General features: G+C 39.8%; 1 protein-coding gene across 1 annotated transcript in view; it reads left to right on the forward strand.

Annotated features, from left to right (window-relative positions):
• Nucleotides 1-19,808, forward strand: part of LOC136877293 (aconitate hydratase, mitochondrial) — a 225,399-nt gene that overhangs the window by 159,617 nt on the left and 45,974 nt on the right. The window contains exon 12 of the mRNA XM_067151224.2: nucleotides 4,055-4,152. Within this exon, the coding sequence (XP_067007325.1) occupies nucleotides 4,055-4,152 (98 nt within the window). The remainder of the gene's footprint in view (nucleotides 1-4,054; nucleotides 4,153-19,808) is intronic.

Here is a 19,808-nt window from a genome sequence, read left to right on the forward strand (position 1 = left end):
ACTGGTCGTTTATCTTTACAAAGTCTGTTAGTTTCTTTTGCCGTAGTGATTGGAACCTACTCGAAGAAGGTGTTAAACCAGAGTCTCATAAACATATCAGTGGGCGTAGCAGCTGAGTGTTGCTCGGCGTAGCGTACGGCAAGTTCTCAGACGGCCGCGGCATCTGAATGTAACACAAGTTGTTCATTGCGGTCTTCTTCGTCATCACTCTGTTCCTCGTCAACTCCAGATTCTTTCTCCACCATAGCTACAATTTCTTGGTCTGTTTGTAATTGATGACAGTCGGCTTTCATTCATTCGCTAATGTCATGTTCTTTGTTTTCCACTCTACGGGTCCTTTTTTTTTTTTTTTTTTTTGCTAGGGGCTTTACGTTGCACTGACACAGATAGGTCTTATGACGACGTTGGGATAGGAAAGGCCTAGGAGTTGGAAGGAAGCGGCCGTGGCCTTAATTAAGGTACAGCCCCAGCATTTGCCTGGTGTGAAAACGGGAAACCACGGAAAATAATCTTCAGGGCTGCCGACAGTGGGATTCTCCACTATCTCCCGGATGCAAGCTCACAGCCACGCCCCTCTACGTGCACGGCCAACTCACCCGGTCTACGGGTTCTTAACTACCCTACTGTAATTTTATACATTATTTTATTAATGTAACTGCTAAAGAATGGACAATTCAAATTACATTATATACTGTACTGTATTGTAGAAACTACTTTCCTCGGACGCTTGAGGCGCTGGCCTCCTGACCCCAACTTGGCAGGTTCGATCCTGGCTCAGTCCGGTGGTATTTGAAGGTGCTCAAATGCGTCAGCGTCGTGTAAGCCGATTTACTGGCACGTAAAAGAATTTATATGAGAGAAAACCCCAGTACCTATACTCCGCACGGCCTTGCTTCTAAATTGAAGTTTCGCAAAACAAATGAGCATCGCCTTTGCTCTGTTGGCAGCGTGCTACACCCGCGAGAACAGCTGATGCAATACGACCGCGGTAAACAGCCCTTGTCAAATGTAATACTGTACTCAGAAAAACTAATGAATATGGATTGAAAACAATTTCACAAAAACTACGCTTACTAACATCTGACACTAAAAGAGAATATTTTATTAATAAAAGAGAATGAGGAAATAACACATCACTCACCGCTAATGGCTGGCACAGAAAGAGGTTATGGCCTACAAAGGGAACATTCTACTGATCTCAGAGTCACTGGAACCCTCCAACAATATAGAAAACACACTAATTACTGAAGGAAAATGCAAAAGATCACGAACCGTACCGAATACCATACACGCTGAGCGAGATAGGTTAACCACGTGGTGAATGTAAATATTAGAGTTGGCAATTAGGTTTCGAGATCGTGCTCTGCCGATATAAATCGATATGAATGGCAGCTTGGGATTGGTTGGATGTCTATGCTTTAGCGCATAACCACCAGACAGAGCCAAAATCTGCCAAAACGTCAATTTAGAAGTAGAGCCGTTCGGAGTATAGGCGTCTCCAAAAACGGTAAAAGTAGTTAGTGGGACGTAAAAACAATAACATTTTTATTAGAAAATATTTTCCAGTTAATCCGAAAATTTCGTAATCCAAACAGACTCTGGTCCCAGTTAGTTCGGATTAACGAGACTCTACTGTATTACAGAAGAACCCTGGACTGTCAACGCTTCATGCTGTGGCTGATGTTTTGATTGGCAAAACTAACATTGAATGAGACGTCTCCCCATGTCTTGTACCAAAATTCAAATGCAGCCCTGTAACCTCTGTTGACGTTGAGGGTACTTTCTCAGCCAACAAGCTAGTATTGTCAGACGAGGTGAAGTTTCACAACAGAAAATCTAGAAAAAGTGCTAGTGATTTACTGTGCATCAAATTATGGGCAGTAACAAGCTTGTAATTCAATGTTTTAATTATTTAGAGATAAAAATTCAAAAATGTGGTTAACCATTGTATATGTGAAATATTGTATTAACATGTTAGTGCCTTATTACTTCTATGCATTTAGTTACCATTTTTATTTTTCCAAATTGATATTTTAATTGATAAGTGCTTATTAAGATACATAAAATTGAAGCTGTCTAAAACATATTATTAGAACCTATTTTTACATATTTGAATCTTATTTTAGGCACCTAAAATACAATATTTAGCACCTAAAAATCCGAGGTCTACTCATTACTTTATTCCCTGTTTTCACTCCTCTCTTTATATGATTCTATATAATAGTTTCTTTCCACCTTTAGATTATTTAATGAGCAAACCGTTCCCAGCTATTTTAAGTGGAAGGTACCAGGTGAGCCATTGCCAGTAATTCCAGTACAGCTTGAGAATGTGATTCACTTATAAACAGTCAACCATACAGTCCTGTGCAAAGTAATTGGGAACACAACATTTTGCTTTAATTTCTTTGCACTTACCTAATACATACATTTTAATCTTTGCTAACAGCTAATGTGTCTCCTCCTGTCTGTTTTATAAGTTGCTTTACATGATATGGCATGGTTCAACAAGCATTGAACACACATTTTTAATTTCGTTATCATGAAACCACACTGATTAGAACGTATCATGCTTTTTTTGATCAGTTAAGTTTTGTAAGTCCCCTTTTACAAATAGCCCACATGTTTTCTATGGGATTGATGTTAGGAAAGTTTCCTGGCCGCTCTAAGACAAAAAATATTTTTGTCGCTAAAGAATTTGGCGCTTTCTGTGAAGTATGGCAGGCAGGGAGCCAGATCTTAGTGAAAAACTCCATCACCATCTGGAAACCTCTTCCGCAGCTCACCAACAACTCTCCTTTCCAATATTTGGATTTACTGGTCAAATTTCGTGACCCTATTGGCTGGTACTAAGGGTCCTGGTCCTTAATGAATGAGACACTTCCCAAAACATCTTCGCGGATTGTATTACGATCTGTTGCAAATGCGCTGAAGTTGTTAACTCTGTCCCTGTACTTGAAGGTAACTCATCAGAGGAAAGAAACTTTTTTCTAGTGTTCCACTGTCCAGTCCTGATGACTACATGCCCACAAGAGAAGTTTATTGCACATTTTTCCTCTTAGGTGTTTCTTTACAGATTCATGGGCTTTCCTTCTAGTTGTCAGAAGTCTAGGATGAAAATTAGAAATATACAGGTTCACGCCTCTTTCTTCCATTTCGCAAGCCAAGTCAACAGCAGTGAGCCAGGGGTTTATTTTCCTTTTTCTGTGGTGAAATTGAGCTTGTCTTTTTGTGGCACTGAGTAATTCTGTTTATAGTGCCTACACTGGCATAAAATTTAATAGCTAACTCTTTGTCATGAAAGTGTCCAACTATTGTCTTGTTTCTCTAAAGGATTGGGCATGAAGTGAGACGAATCTTCTGCAGAGAGGTTTAGAGTTGAATCCAGGCTTTTGGCATGCAGTCTAGTGATAGAAATTGTATCCCACCACCTCTCCTACCCTGCTGGCTAACATTCTGATAGTGAATTTTTTTCCAAAAAAAAAGTGACTCAAACTATAGTATCAGACCATATAGACTTGACACCTTAAAATGCGACAGTTGCACTAGCCTTGCTGGGAGTTATCCATTGGTATTACTAGTTAGTAATGTTTCATTTTACCTGCCTAGATTAAGGCCCTCAGGCCTTCTCTTTCATCTAACGAGGCATTGAAATATTCAGTACATATATTACATTATATTACATTGTCTTACAATAATTAGATTAAATAAAAGTTAAATTAATAATACACAAATGATGTATTAATTGCATAAGGAAACCTCACAAGTCTTCGAAAGTGACTCAGGAATAAATACACCTTTAACCTAAAACAGTCATCACACAGAAGTACCAATGAATAACATTGCAAAGAATGCATAGAGTGTGCAGGATCTGAGATTAAACAATATGTAGCAAACTGTTGCCAACATTTGGGAAATTTATGAAAAAAATAAAAAAGGACACCGTAAGGATTACTTCCTTATTTTTGGTAACATTATGTATTTAATTATTTGGCTAGAATTAGGACTTATCTTGAATCTACAAAGTAAATTAACAGCTTAATTATCTGTGTTCTAGGTCAAGGGAAAGTGCACCACTGACCATATCTCCGCTGCAGGTCCATGGTTGAAGTACAGAGGTCATCTGGACAATATATCCAATAATATGTTCATTGGGTAAGATCAAATTCTATAGCTTTTAAGTTGGTTTTAGCTGTGTTATTGAGAATTACCATATTTTCTAGCATAATTAACACACTTTTTTGAAGAGAACTTTGGGTGTGCAAATTATTGAAGAATTCAGATATTTAAAAAAGTATTTACAATTTGAAAATAGATCAAAACTGTTCCGGGGTATTCCTGTGGAACGCAGAGGTGAAAGAAGGTGCTGGTTGGAATGGGTCTATCTACAATAGTAAATTTAAAACTTTAAAATAAAGGTTATATTTCTTTTCAGATATTAAATTTTAACAAATAACATTTCAGGTATAGAGGTAGTTTCGTACAAAATAGAAAAGCAGAAAAATCAAGAATTGGTAAGTTACGATTTGAGCTTCAAGCTCATAATTTACAAAGGGTCCAACATCACTAATGTTGCGATTAGTTAGATAGGCAAGGAGACGAATCTCCCAATTTGTTTCACACCAAGCTTGATAGCTGTAGTCGCTTAAGTGTGGCTAGTATCCAATAATCGGGAGATAGTGGGTTCGAGCCCCACTGTCGGCAGCCCTGAAAATGGTTTTCCGTGGTTTCCCATTTTCACACCAGTCAAATGCCGGGGCTATACCTTAATTAAGGCCACGGCCGCTTCCTTCAAGTTCCTAGGCCTTTCCTATCCCATCGTCGCCATAAGACCTATTTGTGTCAGTATGACGTGAAGAAAATAGAAAAAAAATTGTTTCACAGGAATTTCTAAATCACAATTTTCAAGAGCACTTTGCTCCAAAGATTACATATTACAGCCTTCCAAAGGCCCCCCAGTTTACTTTACAAGAAAGAGCCTATATGCTCTACCAATTCTACCAAGGAGACTTTGCTCCCAAACCCTTACAGCTTACTTAAGGTAACCCTTAACTTTTATATTTGCAAAATATCTTTACAATTTCTGGCCTCTGTATGCACAACCTACATTTTACAAGATCATATTAATTATCTTTTAAGTTTACACAGGGATATCTAGTACCCTTTCTACCGGGCCTTCGTGAAAAATAACAGGTTCAGTTAGTGGCCTAAAAATCAAAATGTATAGAGGTGAACACTTGCGCTCCTTGAAATCAAATGTTAAAACCCTACTGGAGCTTCTGGTCTGATGATGCAGAGGCTAATCCCAAACACTGAGGTGACTAGATGGACAGGATAATTTACAATTTACAAATGAAAAACAGTTACAAAATCAGTCACCTCAATATTAATTGAAGGGTAATTCGAGAGGGTAACGCACTCTCTATCCCTGGTTTTCATTTAAGTACTTGTGACTTACTTGAACTTTTGCATGAGAAGGAAGAAAGTTTACATATTCGGAAATTGACTGTTACATAGCTAAAGATAGGAACCTTCCCCTCAAATCTACGCCGGCATCACTCGCCAGATGTTGAGATATGGCTGCTGATGGCTGAGGGTGCACTGAAACAGTAATTTACTCGGCAACAGGGATCGTTTGATGGAGATGGAGAGTACTATTTTTGCAGATTGTGATGAGGCGGGTGGCGTAGAGGATTAGTGTCTGTGTTTGTTGGCATGGATTTGGAGACAGGGCTAGGTAATGGCCACCAGGTCATGGACAAGTGGTCAATTTTATAAGAGGGGAAGGTTGTACAAGATAATTCCCTTGTGGTCGGGGCAAAAGGCCTCCATATTACAAATAAGTTACCACATTCAATTTTGAAATTCAAGACTTATTTCTTACTGCCAAGATTTAGTGACCTATGTACTACCACGAGGAATTTATGCAGGTTTCACCTGAGAGAGGTGAACTCTAAATATCCTCTCTGTGGCTGGGTTGCTGACCATAAGAGAGACAAGGGTTAAGAAATCCAAAATAATACATGGCCCATGAAATCTGGGGGCAAGCTTGCCCGCAGGTACAAAATTTTTAACCATAACCTGATCTCAGACTTTTAAATTGATGGGCCTCCATCCACGATCGTATCTTTCTCTAACCTTTTCATGAGAAACTTTAAGATTACTCTTAGCCTTCTTCCATAGATCTCTAATATTATCGGGATCTATTATCTCTGGCAGTATTTCATTAAGTGACCAAAGATTAGAGCACAGCGTGTTGGGAACAAATTTGAACATGAGAGATGCCTGAGTGAACTTGTGGGATTCAGGAACTGCTGAATTTAGGGCAAATTATAACCAATGCAACGAAGTATCCCACCTGGAATTATCTTCATGATGAAACACGATCAACACCAATCGAAGATTACGATTGACCCACTCAGCCAGAGATGGTTGAGGGTAATAAGCAGAAGTTGTTACATGTGAAATAGACAGGTCAAAACAGAATTTTTGAAATAAGTAGGATGTGAAAGCCTTAGCATTATCGAAAACTATGAATTGACAAGGACGAAAAGAAGCAAAGATAGGAAATTTTTTTTTTTTGCTAGGGGCTTTACGTCGCACCGACACAGATAGGTCTTATGACGACGATGCGATAGGAAAGGCCTAGGAGTTGGAAGGAAGCGGCCGTGGCCTTAATTAAGGTACAGCCCCAGCATTTGCCTGGTGTGATAATGGGAAACCACGGAAAACCATTTTCAGGGCTGCCGATAGTGGGATTCGAACCTACTATCTCCCGGATGCAAGCTCACAGTCACGTGCCTCTACACGCACGGCCAACTCGCCCGGTAAAGATAGGATTAAGACAAGGAATTGTAGACTAAGCGGTGGACAGCTTAGTCGGGAACAACCATGAAAATCTAGTGAAGCCATCTACACACACCAGAATGAATTTATTTCCGTTCCCCTTTGATTGGGGGAAAGGTCCAATGTAGTCATATATAGATGCTCCATGGGGCGAGATGCTTAATGTGATGACAATAGCCCTAGCTTAGTGGACAAGGTGGGCTTACTAAGCAACCAAGATTTACAAACTTTAACCATTTCTCGAATTTCACCGTCCATATTCTCCAAATAAACATCTCTCTGACCTTTTCCCGAGTTTTAAAGATGTCTAAATGCCCCCCTAATGGGGTCTCATGATAGTATTTGAAGATCATGGGTACAAGCACAACTGGAACCACTACTTTCATCTTCTGATCGTGCCTCGTAGGAAACATAAAACTCTGTTCTTCAATACATAAGGGACAACATGTTCCCCAGAAGAGAGGGTTTCCATAATGGGAGCCAGCACTGGATCTTCATGTTGATATTTCTCAATATCCTGAAATAACATAGGGGCATCCATCAGAATAGCATTAATGCACGAAGGTATGGGCGTGGGAAGAGAACTATCTTCCTATTCACTGGGCTCAATCTCATTGGAAAACATGCGGCTTAGTCCATCAGCAACTACATTTTCTGATCCTCGAATGTGTCGCACATCAAATTGGAATGCTGAGATCCTGATAGCCCAACGGGCGATACATCCAGTACGATGAGGCCTAGCTAAGACCCAACTTGGGGCTTGATTATCCATCTCTAATTCAAATATGGCATGTTCCAGATAAAGGCAGAACTTCTCTAGGGCAAACAATACTGCCAAACCCTCAAGTTCATAGATAGAATATTTGCATTCTTGAGCCAATAAGGTCCTAGAAGCATAGGCGATGGGCCGCCTTCTGAGTTTGGATTCCTGAAGGACAGCGGCAACAGCCGATGAAGAGGCATCTGTTTGGACTATGAATATCTTAGAGAAATCGGGCATGGCTAATACAAGAGCGTTACAAAGAGCTAATTTCAGGTCCTCAAAAGCGGCTTGCTGAGATGGCCCCCATTCAAATTTGACATCTTTCCTCCGCATTAGGTTCACGGGCGCTGCCCTGTTAGCGAAGTTAGGGATAAATTTCCTAAAGAAATTCACCATGCCTATGCCTTTGATGTCCTTAGAAGGCTTGAAATCACGTATAGCCTGTGTTCTAGAATGATCAATAGGAACACCATCAGGCGACACAATGTGCCCTGAGAACAACATAGAAGGCTTAGCAAAAGCTACCTTAGATAGTTTGACAGTCAACCCAGCCTTCCGAAGGCCATTGAGGACTTCCTTCAGATGATGTACATGTTCTTCAAAGATCTCAGAAAACACGACATCATCGAGATAATGATACAGATATTCCAATTTGATATCAGAGAAGACCCTATCTAGCAGTCTAGTAAGAACAGTTGCCCCCGTGGGGAGCCCGAAAGGCACGCGGTTGTATTCATATAAGTTCCAATCCGTAGTGAAAGCCATTAGATGTTTTGATTCTTCTGCTAGAGGTATCTGGTTAAATGCCTGATTAAGATCAAGGATGGTAAAGAACTTGGCCTTTCGAAACCATGAAAAACAAGAGTAAAGATCAGGAAGGGGCACAGATTGCAACACCACCTTAAGGTTCAAAGCCCTGTAATCAATAACAGGCCTGAAGCCACCTTGGGGTTTCGGTACAAGAAAAATATTTGAATACGCCGACTTAGAAGGTCGAATGATACCATCCTTTAACATCTGATCGATGATTTCCTTAAGAGCCTTCATCTTAGGAGGGGACAGCGTATAAGGCAGAAACCTAACTGGAATAGAATCAGTCAACTTGATCTTATATTCAGTAAGGTCAATAACACCAAGGGTATCTGAAAAAGCACCAGGAAAGAACTGACACAACCTTCTAATACTTTCAGGCTGTTTCTGAGTTAGATGCCTAAGGTCTAACATCATCTCACTCTGGGTAGGCAAAACAGATGAACATGAAACAGAATTACACTTCAAAAGGGGAATATTACAGTTACTAGAGTAGAACGCAGCCCGGAAGGCGGTTTGAAGAGGGTTGCGCAGTAACATTCGCGCGCTTTGTAGTATGACGTGTTTTCCGCTGAGCCAGTAAGAATAATTTCTGTAAGAGGTGCCTGTTTGTGCAGGTCACAAGTGAATATTTAGAGTTTTATTTGTAAATTTCATAATCAACGAATTTAGGGAACTATTTGCGTGTGTACAATAGATCCAGGAAGAGCAAAAAGACAAGTATTCCGTCGACAGTGTATTTGTATTTGGTAAGCACGCAGCAGCAGGCGTTCATAGGTGGAGAAGGTGAGGAACGCCATGTTGCCACGCTTCAAAAGAAGACAGCACTCGCGTGTGGTATCGGCCTGCAAACAGTACAGAGGATAAAACAAGCTTCGGAAATAAAAATAATGCAGTGTTCAGGTCGCCAAAGAAGAACCCTTAGAGGAAGAAGCCAGTGACTGTCCTCGATTTCATTTAAAATGTTCTGCGTACAACATTTGATAAGTATAAAAACGGCAAATATTCTACGGCATTGAAACTGGACCGTCCATTTACCTTCCTTAATATCTCAAATTTTCCTCTGCACTTTCGCGGGGTTTGATGTTAAAAATTAATTTGGACTTTTAGGAAACGTTTAAGCCCACGAAAAATATAGGTCATCACTTTGGAATTCAAGATATAACTGGATGAAAAAATGTTTACACATTAATGCTGTTATGCTCTCTGCACTTCGCCTTCATTTCTCTCAACTTCCATTTAACTTCTTTAATATCTCGAAAATTACCCTCAACACTTTCTCGGGGTTTGATGTTAAAAATTAATTTGGATTTTCAGGAAACTTCTAAGCCCAAAAAAAATATAGGTCATCGCTTTGGAATTAAAGATATAACTGGATGAAAAAATATTTACACATACATGCTGTTATGAGTAGCCACATTGGCATCACCGCACCTCATACTTCTGTCTCTCTCTGTACAACGAAACCGCCTTCCGGGCTGCGTTCTACTCTAGCAAACTTGAAGGTGCACGACTTGTTCTGAATGTCGAGCACAAGACCGGTATTGAACATGAAATTGGCCCCCCCAATATTACAGGGCAAGACAATTCTTTAGCAACAAACAGCTTCACTTTCCAGGTAAATTTTGAAATGCGAATTTTAGCAAAAATAGAACCTAAAATTTCTGATGGAGAAGAGTTAGCCGAAACACATTTCGTAGAGGAGATACAATAGTCCGGGGGAAAAAAAATTTACAAGAAGTTTTTAGTTCAGAATATAATTTTTCAGAAATTACGGAAAGAAAATTAAAGGCAACAGCAAAAATAATTCATTAACATCAAACACTTACCGCTACATTAGTTAAATCCAACAGTTACCCCCATGAACCCAAAATAACCCCTGGTATGGCAATGAGTTGTTTTAACACTACCAAAAAAAACAAGAGGTTCACTGAGAACAAGGTACATATTATTTATTCAATAAATAAGAGTTAAAAGGGTATAAAATTAGTATAAAATTAAGGAAATGAACGCCCTCGAGATGAAACTATAAGCTACTTAAAATCAATAGTGATGTATAAATTTAAAGTGTCCGGCCGAACGAAAAGAAAAAATGAAAAAATAGATTTTCTATATTTTTAAACAGCTGCAAGAAATTGAGCACTTGGTAACCTGTTTTACAATCCACCAGAAACCATTTCTTTGCTTAAGTTATTCTCTTCCATAGTTTCAAGCAATTTAATTTTCTTTCATTATTATTATTATTATTATTATTATTATACTTGTACAGTACCAATAACCATCACAGAGATTCCACCAGAATTCAGTTCGTATCTCACTGCCGGAAATCATAATTAATCATACAACCAACAGGAGGGCAGAATTAAACCAACCCCAACAGAATAATAAAGGCAAAAGAAGAAAAGACAAGGAAAAACAAGTTAATACATCACAGAGATGTAGAGATCACCCAACAAATGTAATTAGAATACAACGTAAAGACCGAAAGCCACCCCATAATAATAATAGTACTAGTAGTAGTAGTAGTAGTAGTAGTGAGACCATTCAACTTCTCAAGAACAACAAAGCTCCTGGAGAAGACGGTATAGTAGCAGAAATGTTGAAACAAGCTGGTGAGCAAACATTCAGGCACATACACAAAGTAATCCTGGACATACGGGCTAAGGAAAGGCTCCCAGATGATTGGACATCAGCTGTTATCCATCCAATCCACAAGAAGGGAAGCAAAACAGATCCCAGCAACTATAGAGGAATATCACTCCTTTCAGTATCGTATAAAGTCTTTTCCAAGATTCTGGAACAGCACATAACAAGACAACTGGATAAAGAATTAGGAGAATATCAAGCAGGGTTCAGAACTGCAAGGTCTTGTGCTGAACAGATACAAAATCTGAAGACCATCCTTCAGTATAGCAAGAAAAGATGCCGACAGTGGGTAGCTATCTTTGTAGACTTCCAGAAGGCATACGACTCCGTGGATAGGATCACTCTTCAACACCTTAAGAGAACTGGGACTAAACGAAAAAATTAATAGGTTGGTGCAAGCCACGCTGCACAACACCACTTCCAAAGTTAAGTTTAGAGGTCAATTATCAGAGAGCTTCACAATCAAAACAGGGGTGAGGCAAGGAGATGGTTCATGCATATTATTTAACTGTGTCCTGGAAAAGATCATAAGAAAATGGACCATGTCATTACCTGAGAACACCAGATTAAGAATGGGGTTGAAATCAGACAACCTGAGGATTCCATGCCTGGCCTTTGCTGATGACCTTACTTTATTAGCAAACGACATGCATGAGGCCACTATGCAGCTTCAAACACTACACTCTATTGCAGCTAAAGCGGGCCTCATGATCAACATTGGAAAGACAGAGTTTATGACCAACATCAAAGATGCCCCTGCAACAGTGGGAGTCAGTGATACAAAACACATCAAGAGAGCTAAAAATGTGAAGTATCTCGGAGAGTGGGTATCGGAGGACCTAAGTGAAACGATGGCTCTTGAACAAAGGAGAATCAAATTAGACAAGGCCTACCATGCCTGCAGAAAACTGTATGCCTCAAAGCATTTATCAAAGAATGTAAAACTGAGACACTATAATGCAGTAGTCAGACCATCAGTCCTCTATGCAGCAGAATGCCTATCCCTAACTAAAAAAAACCCCACTGAGAGCCCTGGAAGTGCAAGAACGGAAATTCCTGAGAAGAAGAATAATAGGGCCAAGGATCCTACCAGATGGAAGGCGATGGTACAAACCCAACAATGAGCTCTACCAGCATCAAGAAAACCTCATAGATGCCATCAGGAGAAAACGTCTGACTTTCTGTGGACACCTATACAGAATGGATCCTAATAGATTATCCCATAAGATCTTCAAGGTTGCTAACAAAGGCAAAGCTACTGGATTCCCCTGGACCAAACAAGTGGAGAAAGATCTTGCAGAGCTTAATATTAATCAAGCCGCCATTACTGACAGAAATGCATACCGTTTAATGGTCAAAACTAAACCTTTCCTAACATCCCTTACATCAGCTAGCCACAAAGGAGCCGGGAATTGGTCAGAGGAGCGCAGGAAAGAATTCAGCGAGAAAATGAAGGAATACTGGGCCAACAGGAAGGCTCAAGAGGCCACTAAGAACACAATCCAGTATGCTAAAAGGGGCAGACGAAGACAAAAATACAGCTAGAACACAAGCACCGTGGTCCACAGATGGCCTAAACGCAAAGAAGAAGTGATCAACCCAACCGGTTGCAATGGTAACATTAACACCCCATGCGTCCATAGCAACCACCCATATCAAAACAAGTACAACAATGGTACATATTCAGGAGGAAAAGAAACCCCAAAAACATAATGAAAAATGAACACTACAAGATAAAATTAATTAACCGGAATTAGAATGTGGCAGAAAAACATTTCACTGAAATTCAGCTGAAACCTCTTGTGCTCTATAATTTATAAACAGAGTAGTTACCTTTCCAATTACGCACACCAAAAACGTTAGATAAGTATAAACCAATTTGCCTTTTCAAAACAAGAAGAAATGCGAAATCATAATACTTATTTGGAAGTAACCTTCTTAAAATTCACTACCCTCACTTTTCAGAAACAGTTAGGCGATATTATCAAGATACAATAAAGGAACCCGATTTAATGAATACCCTAACTAAAATTAAAAGAATGCGAAGATGGACGCTTATAGAAGTTCACACACCCGAAATCTTGAGACACGAAGTTTCGTACACCATCTTCCATAGAATCCAGAGGCCAAAAGGAATAGAATTGTGAAGAGACATGTTGGTTCAAGCTGCAGAAACACGTTACCATAGTCTACTCACGTAGAGGCACTATTACTTTACCATATCCAGAAGAAAAGTAAATAAATAAGAGGACGTTCTGATTGAAAAAAGTTAAGAAGTTTTCCGAGGGCAAGCCCTCACACAAATAACTATCCAGGCTTCATATCGTAGTTAGGAACCATATCCCGGAGCGGAGCAAACACACGTCCTTCCTTCATCTTACACAAGGCACAACTCATGGCGGCACACACCAATAATCAGCATGGCCCCACCGAGCGGAAAGAGAAAGTAATAGACTCGCCCTCAAGGAGACATTACAACTTAGGGCATGTAATTGTACCAGACCAAGTTTAAGGCTTCCAAGAGAAAACATTAAAGCAATATAATCTCATGGTTACAATGACGAAGATGGTATCAGATAAATAATGTGGGTAAAGCCACATAGAAAGTACTAGTTGAATACAAGATGGAAATAATTTCCAAATGACACCAATTTCAATAGCACGAATGCAGATTTCGAAATATGGTTGGGTAAAGCTAAAACTTGTCACCGTGACAGTTTAAAAAACTAAAAAATTGGTGTTGTAACCTTGATGAAATGTTTTTTGCTGAAATGTGTTTCTTCTTTACTTGACTTCTAGTTTTCTTCCTCATCATTGTACTGTACTAAAAAGGTTGATCCCCTTGTTTATCCTTTTCTAAGTGGAAAAGATGTATCCACTGTTGGTTGAATTAAGAATTTATTGTAATCCTAAACGTATCAGGTTGGATAGGTTGTTGTACGATCCCTGTCCAATTCACTTCCTTGACTCCCCGTAATTACGGGTGTGGGTCTGTTTCTACTGTCCTCAACCTCAACAAGTCCACATCACATCGCTATTACACAAGGTCAGGATCACAACACCAATTTTTTTTAGTTTTTAAATAAGTGATTTTATTAAGCCTTCGGGACTTTAAATGATGCCAAAGACATTTTGGCTCTTAAATGGTATTTTTAAGTCATTTTAAGTTTAACGTACTTGTAACAATCGTCCCCTCTCATTGCACACTACCTCCCCCCCCCCCTCCAACCCACATGTCCTATACTAACATTAGTTTTAAAGTCAACAAAGATTTAACTATGTGATTGCTTTATGCTTTTTATCTAAGCTTTGTGTATGCAGCTGATGATGATCACAAAGCAATAAAACATATCCTGTTATTCTTAATGATTTTATAAATTGCGAAAGGCAAAATAAAATAAATGTATCGATTAGGTGGAAATATTTTCTTATATTGATTAGATTGAGAAAGGTTCGACGAGGTGGTGGCCCAGAACGGTTAGAAGACAGAGGGGGCTCCTTGGTGAGTCATAATGTGACAGCGTACCTTACTCCTTTGGCTGACACAGCCATGGCCTCTAATTCAGAAAGGTTTGAGGTCGAGTGGCAGAGAAATAACTTCAACAATTGTCTGCACTATTTGATCTTCAGGGAAATGAAGAGCAAATACCCTGATGTAAAATTTAATATCCTGAATAAAGTCGGCAAGGTTTTCGTCCAACCGCTGTACTCTAAAATAGTACTTCTGGATTAATGACGACATGGCTCTAGCCGGAATGAAATTAGCCAGTAGGTGGGCATGAAAGTCTTCTATAGATGATCGATCAGCTATTGCTTGAACTATTTTGTCCAAGAGGTTGCCTACAGAATAAGGGTAAATAATATGAAGAATTTGGGAGTGATTGAGAGCAAACGCTAAAGCATGATCTTGGAATTCGACTAAAAATCTTAAGAAGGAAAGGACTTCAAAGTTGAATTTACTGAAAACTTGGAAATTCCTTTAAGCAACATAGCCAAGGGGTGAGTCAAACTGCTGAAACGGCGTCATAATAGGGGACTGCATTGAAGGTGAAGAGAGTTCGACCACAGCATTAGTCATAAAGAACAGTGGAAGTGGTCTTGGATGACCAGACTCTTCCGTTGGGGCAGATGTTTCTTGAGTGACTACAGATTTCCTACTTTCAATAGATTTACTAGGATCCTCTTCCGTAGATAAATTTACCATAGCAACTCGGTCGGCCTTAGGAGTAGCGGCCCCGGTCAACAATTGACTAACTCTATTTGACATATCAGAGAGGTGTTCCAATAGGTTACTGGCTTCCTTAGCATGATCCTCCTTCAATTTTAGAGGCAATAGGTCCCTAGCCCTATTGTAGAAATGAAACAGTCTAGCCTGCACTCTTTTAAGTTGGTTGTTAGATGGATCACTCTCTTCAAGGAAACTGTAGAAGCTAGCTCAGTGGTATTGTCAGTGATAGTGGATAGAGCCTCATCAATTTCTTTCTCCCCAAATACCGGGTTGCGAATAGGAAGTTCTAGCGACTCTAAGTTTGGCAATATCTGCCACAATCGTGCCCCCAGATTGGACCATTCTAATGAGGAGCTCAAGAGATCAATTCCTCCTTGCGCAAGTACCCGGGAGCGAGGACCAAACATGTTGACAGATAAAATGAAACAATTTAGAAAATTTCCAGCAACCGAGAAAATTCTTAGAGTTCGGAGAGAATTCTAAGTTTAGCCGTCAAACGGAGCTTTATCTAGACCCATTCAACCTCGCTCTGCTACCAGTTGTTCCGGGGTATTCTGTGGAACGCAGAGGTGAAAGAAGGTTCTGGTTGGAATGGGTCTATCTACGATAGTCAAAGATCAATTTAAAACTTTAAAATAAAGGTTATATGGTTATATTTCTTTTCAGATATTGAATTTTAACAAATAATAAGATTTCAGGTACAGAGATAGTTTCGTACAAAATAGAAAAGCAGAAGAACCAAGAATTGGTAAGTTACGATTTGAGCTTCAAGCTCATAATTTACAAAGGTTCCAACATCACTAATGTTGTGCTTAGTTAGATAGGCAAGGAGACTAATCTCCCAATTCGTTTCAAAGGAATTTCTAAATCACAATTTTCAAGAGCACTTTGCTCCAAGGATTACACGTTACGGCCTTCCAAAGGCCGCCAGTTTACTTTACAAGAAAGAACCTATATGCTCTACCAGTTCTACCAAGGAGACTTTGCTCCCAAACCCTTACATCCTACTAAAGGCAACCCTTAACTTTTACATTTGCAAAATATCTTTACAATTTCTGGCCCCTCTACATTTTACAAGATCATATTAATTGTCTTTAAAGTTTACTCAGGGGTATCAAGTACTCATTCTACCAGGCCTTCGTGGAAAATAACAGGTCCTGAATGAGTAAATTTATAATACCAATATAAATGGTCCGTTATTGGACATTATAAATTTTCCAGCTAACTCATTCCTGGTTGCCAGCGTTTCACCACAGTGTACTAGGCTGGGCTCATCAGTTGGTACCTAGCACACCTACCAAGACGCTGGCTAGTGCATACCGTGGAGGCCACTGTGTAGCCACTGGCAGTGCCAATGCACTATGAGAGACTTTGTCTCATTACCAAAAATTGATGCCTGTTTGGCCATCGGTCTTAAAATATTTTTTGATGCGACAAGGGTTGGCATTTCTGAATTAAAGAGTTGGAGGTTAATTCGAAATCATGTAATTTGAAGTCCGGGTTTTTGTGTCCCAACGACTTTGAATTAACAAGGTTTTACTGTATATAAACATTAAGAGTCTGAGAGAGAAACATAACAAAAATGTTTATTTTGTGGAGAAATAATGGAAGAGGTGCATCTATAAAGAGTACGTAGGGGGTGGTGAATAGAAATCAAAAATAGAGAGAGAGAGAGAGAGAGAGAGAATTCTATACAATTGTTAAATTCTAAAACAAAGAATGGATTACACTGGGAAGAATAGCAACTTATTTTGTATTTTTTTTTTAATGTGGCAAAAGGAAAGGAAAAAGAAAAGTACTAACTTATAAATGAAGGGGAGGATACATGCTTGTCCTAAAATATGTAGTACTGTACTACATCTAGGATAAAAAGAAAGCTAAAAAAAGAGGATGATAATTTGTGGAATGAATATAAAAATTATTAGCTCTAAGTACAATGTTGCAATAGTCAAATAATTGTAAGAAGATTACCTCAATGTGTGTATCAAATAAATTAATTGCAATAAACAAATGCGCTCTCCCCAGAAGGATGGTTGCCCAGTTGTGTACTTCCTCTTAACACTAATCACCACCACCTCCTCTGTCTCCACTTTCAGGCGATCCAGAACTAGGGGCTAAGGGTGTTCTGTTCGTTCAATATCTGAGGGTTGAAGTACCAGTTTGAATTCAGGAATTCCTGCCAAGTCGGTACTTAATGGTTTCCATTTACTTCTTAGTGTCTTCCGTCTGGTGGCTACGAAGGTTGTCCGATTGAAGGAGGGCTGTGCATCAAAGGAGAGACTGTCGATTTCTCCAAACTATTCGTACCCAATCTTGTATGAGAGATATGTCTATCCACCCTTTTTCTTCGATACGAATATTGATCCCTAGCAGAAATTTTACTTTCGGCAGTCTTTTTTTTTTTTCCCCTTCAGAACAACGTAAGGTGTAAGCTTCTGCCATCAACTGTTAAAAAGTACGAATTGCAGTACATCGTGGTTTTTCTCTTCCAGTAGTGCGTATGATTACACTCAGTGTCCCGTTCTTCGACTTCATGGCATATTAAAACAATGTAGTCTGATCTGCATTTCCTATGCGGGAAAGCATTTGCTTCCCAATTTTGAAGTAATGAGATTCAATGACTTTTTGTTGAAATCATTAGTCATCCTTTGGCCTAATGATCTTCATCAAGGAGAAAGTCCATTTCCCTTCATGAAATTAATCGTCCAGCCTCGGCTAACATTGAAATCCAAGATACTGATCATATGTGCTGCAACTATTTCTCGACCTTTAAAATAGAGCATTTTGTGAAAAAGAGCATATCCATCGTTCCATAACAAAATTGCGTACCGTATTTGCTCGCATATAACTTGCACTTTTTTGACCAAACATAAGTATGAATAAGGGCGAGTTGGCCATGCGGTCTGGGGTGCGCGGCTGTGAGCTTGCATCCGGGAGATAGTGGGTTCGAATCCCACTGTCGGCAGCCCTGAAGATGGTTTTCCGTGGTTTCCCATTTTCACCCCAGGCAAATGCTGGGGCTGTACCTTAAGGCCACGGCCGCTTCCTTCCAACTCCTAGGCCTTTCTTATCCCATCGTCGCCATAAGACCTGTCTGTGTCGGTGCGACTTAAAGCCACTAGCAAAAAAAAGTGTGAATATTTTTGGCGCATGATTTATGCTGGGATTTGTGTGCGAAAGATCGTATTTAAAAGAAGCATAAAATTTGCTGTAGGTCATTGAAACAAGACAGCTGGCATACTTACCCTGTTCATTGTCACCTTCAATCTCTGAGCTGTTCTGACGTGCATCATTCTGGTCACCATTTCATACTGCATCATCCAGACTTCTGTCAACACATTTCCAATGCCAGTCTTCAAGAAACTTTTCACAATAACATCTGTCAACACCCTAACCCATGCCCGCATAACCCAAACACACGAGTTCAGCTGACGGCCTCTTTATTTTGCCTGCTGGCGTCAACTCTTGCTCCCCTCCTGCCATCCCTTTGGCGTACAATTTATGTATGTTGTCGTTGAAGGGCTTGTTGACGGAAACATCTAAGGGTTGTAGACAATGTGAGAGTCCACCATAAATTATGAAATCAGTTTTAATTTCCTGAAGACGTTTCTTCATGTCTTCCACCAAGTGTCCGCGGAAACTGACCCACACTAGCATTGCTGGGCGTCGAAGCAGTGCCCCTGGTTGTGCTCCCCACACCGTACGGACCCAGTCCTGGACAAGAGCTATATCCATCCTTTCTCTTGAACACGTACATGAATGCATTTAGGAAACTTAATTTTAGGCACTGCTTTTCTTTTGAAAATAATGTATGGTGGCAATTTTCTTCCGTATGCAGTTATTGTTAGTATGACAGTGCAACGCTGTTTTTCACACCCAGTTGTACGTACAAGCACACTAGATTCTCCCTTCTTGTTGATCGTGGTGTTGCCTGGCATATCTAAGTTTATCCGGGTTTGATCTGTATTGCCAATTTGAGATAAGAGCTAATTGTTTTTCTTCCACATTACTATCCCTTGGCGATGAAAATCTATGATTTTGTCGCTGAAATCAGTTGGCATTCTCTGACAGAGATGTTCGCCTTCGCAGGCAGAATCCCTTTCGTGTCATGAATCTACGGGTCCAACCACGGCTCACTTTCAAATCCGAACGGCTGATTCCTCCTTTAATCGCTAGTTCGCACGCTTTGAAATGTAGCACCTCATGCGAGATACTGAAGCCATCATTTCGCAACTCTGTAACGTAATGAAGCAACTAGTCTTCCAGCTCAGGAAACTTACCATTTTTTGGTCCTTTGAATGTCTTATGTGTACGGTTGGTGGTTTCTAGCGCAGCTTTCTGTTTACACCAGTAGCGAACACGAAACTCGGTCATACTGAGTTCTGGACCGGCTGCTCTGTTGCCATATTCTTCAGCATATTTTATCACTTTGAGTTTAAATCCAGCCATATAACTCAAACTTTTCTCCGTAACTTAAAAATCGACCTACACAAGAAAACTTAGCTGAGTAACAACAAT

The sequence above is a fragment of the Anabrus simplex genome, chromosome 7 (genome assembly GCF_040414725.1).
Source record: "Anabrus simplex isolate iqAnaSimp1 chromosome 7, ASM4041472v1, whole genome shotgun sequence".
NCBI lineage: Eukaryota > Metazoa > Arthropoda > Insecta > Orthoptera > Tettigoniidae > Anabrus > Anabrus simplex.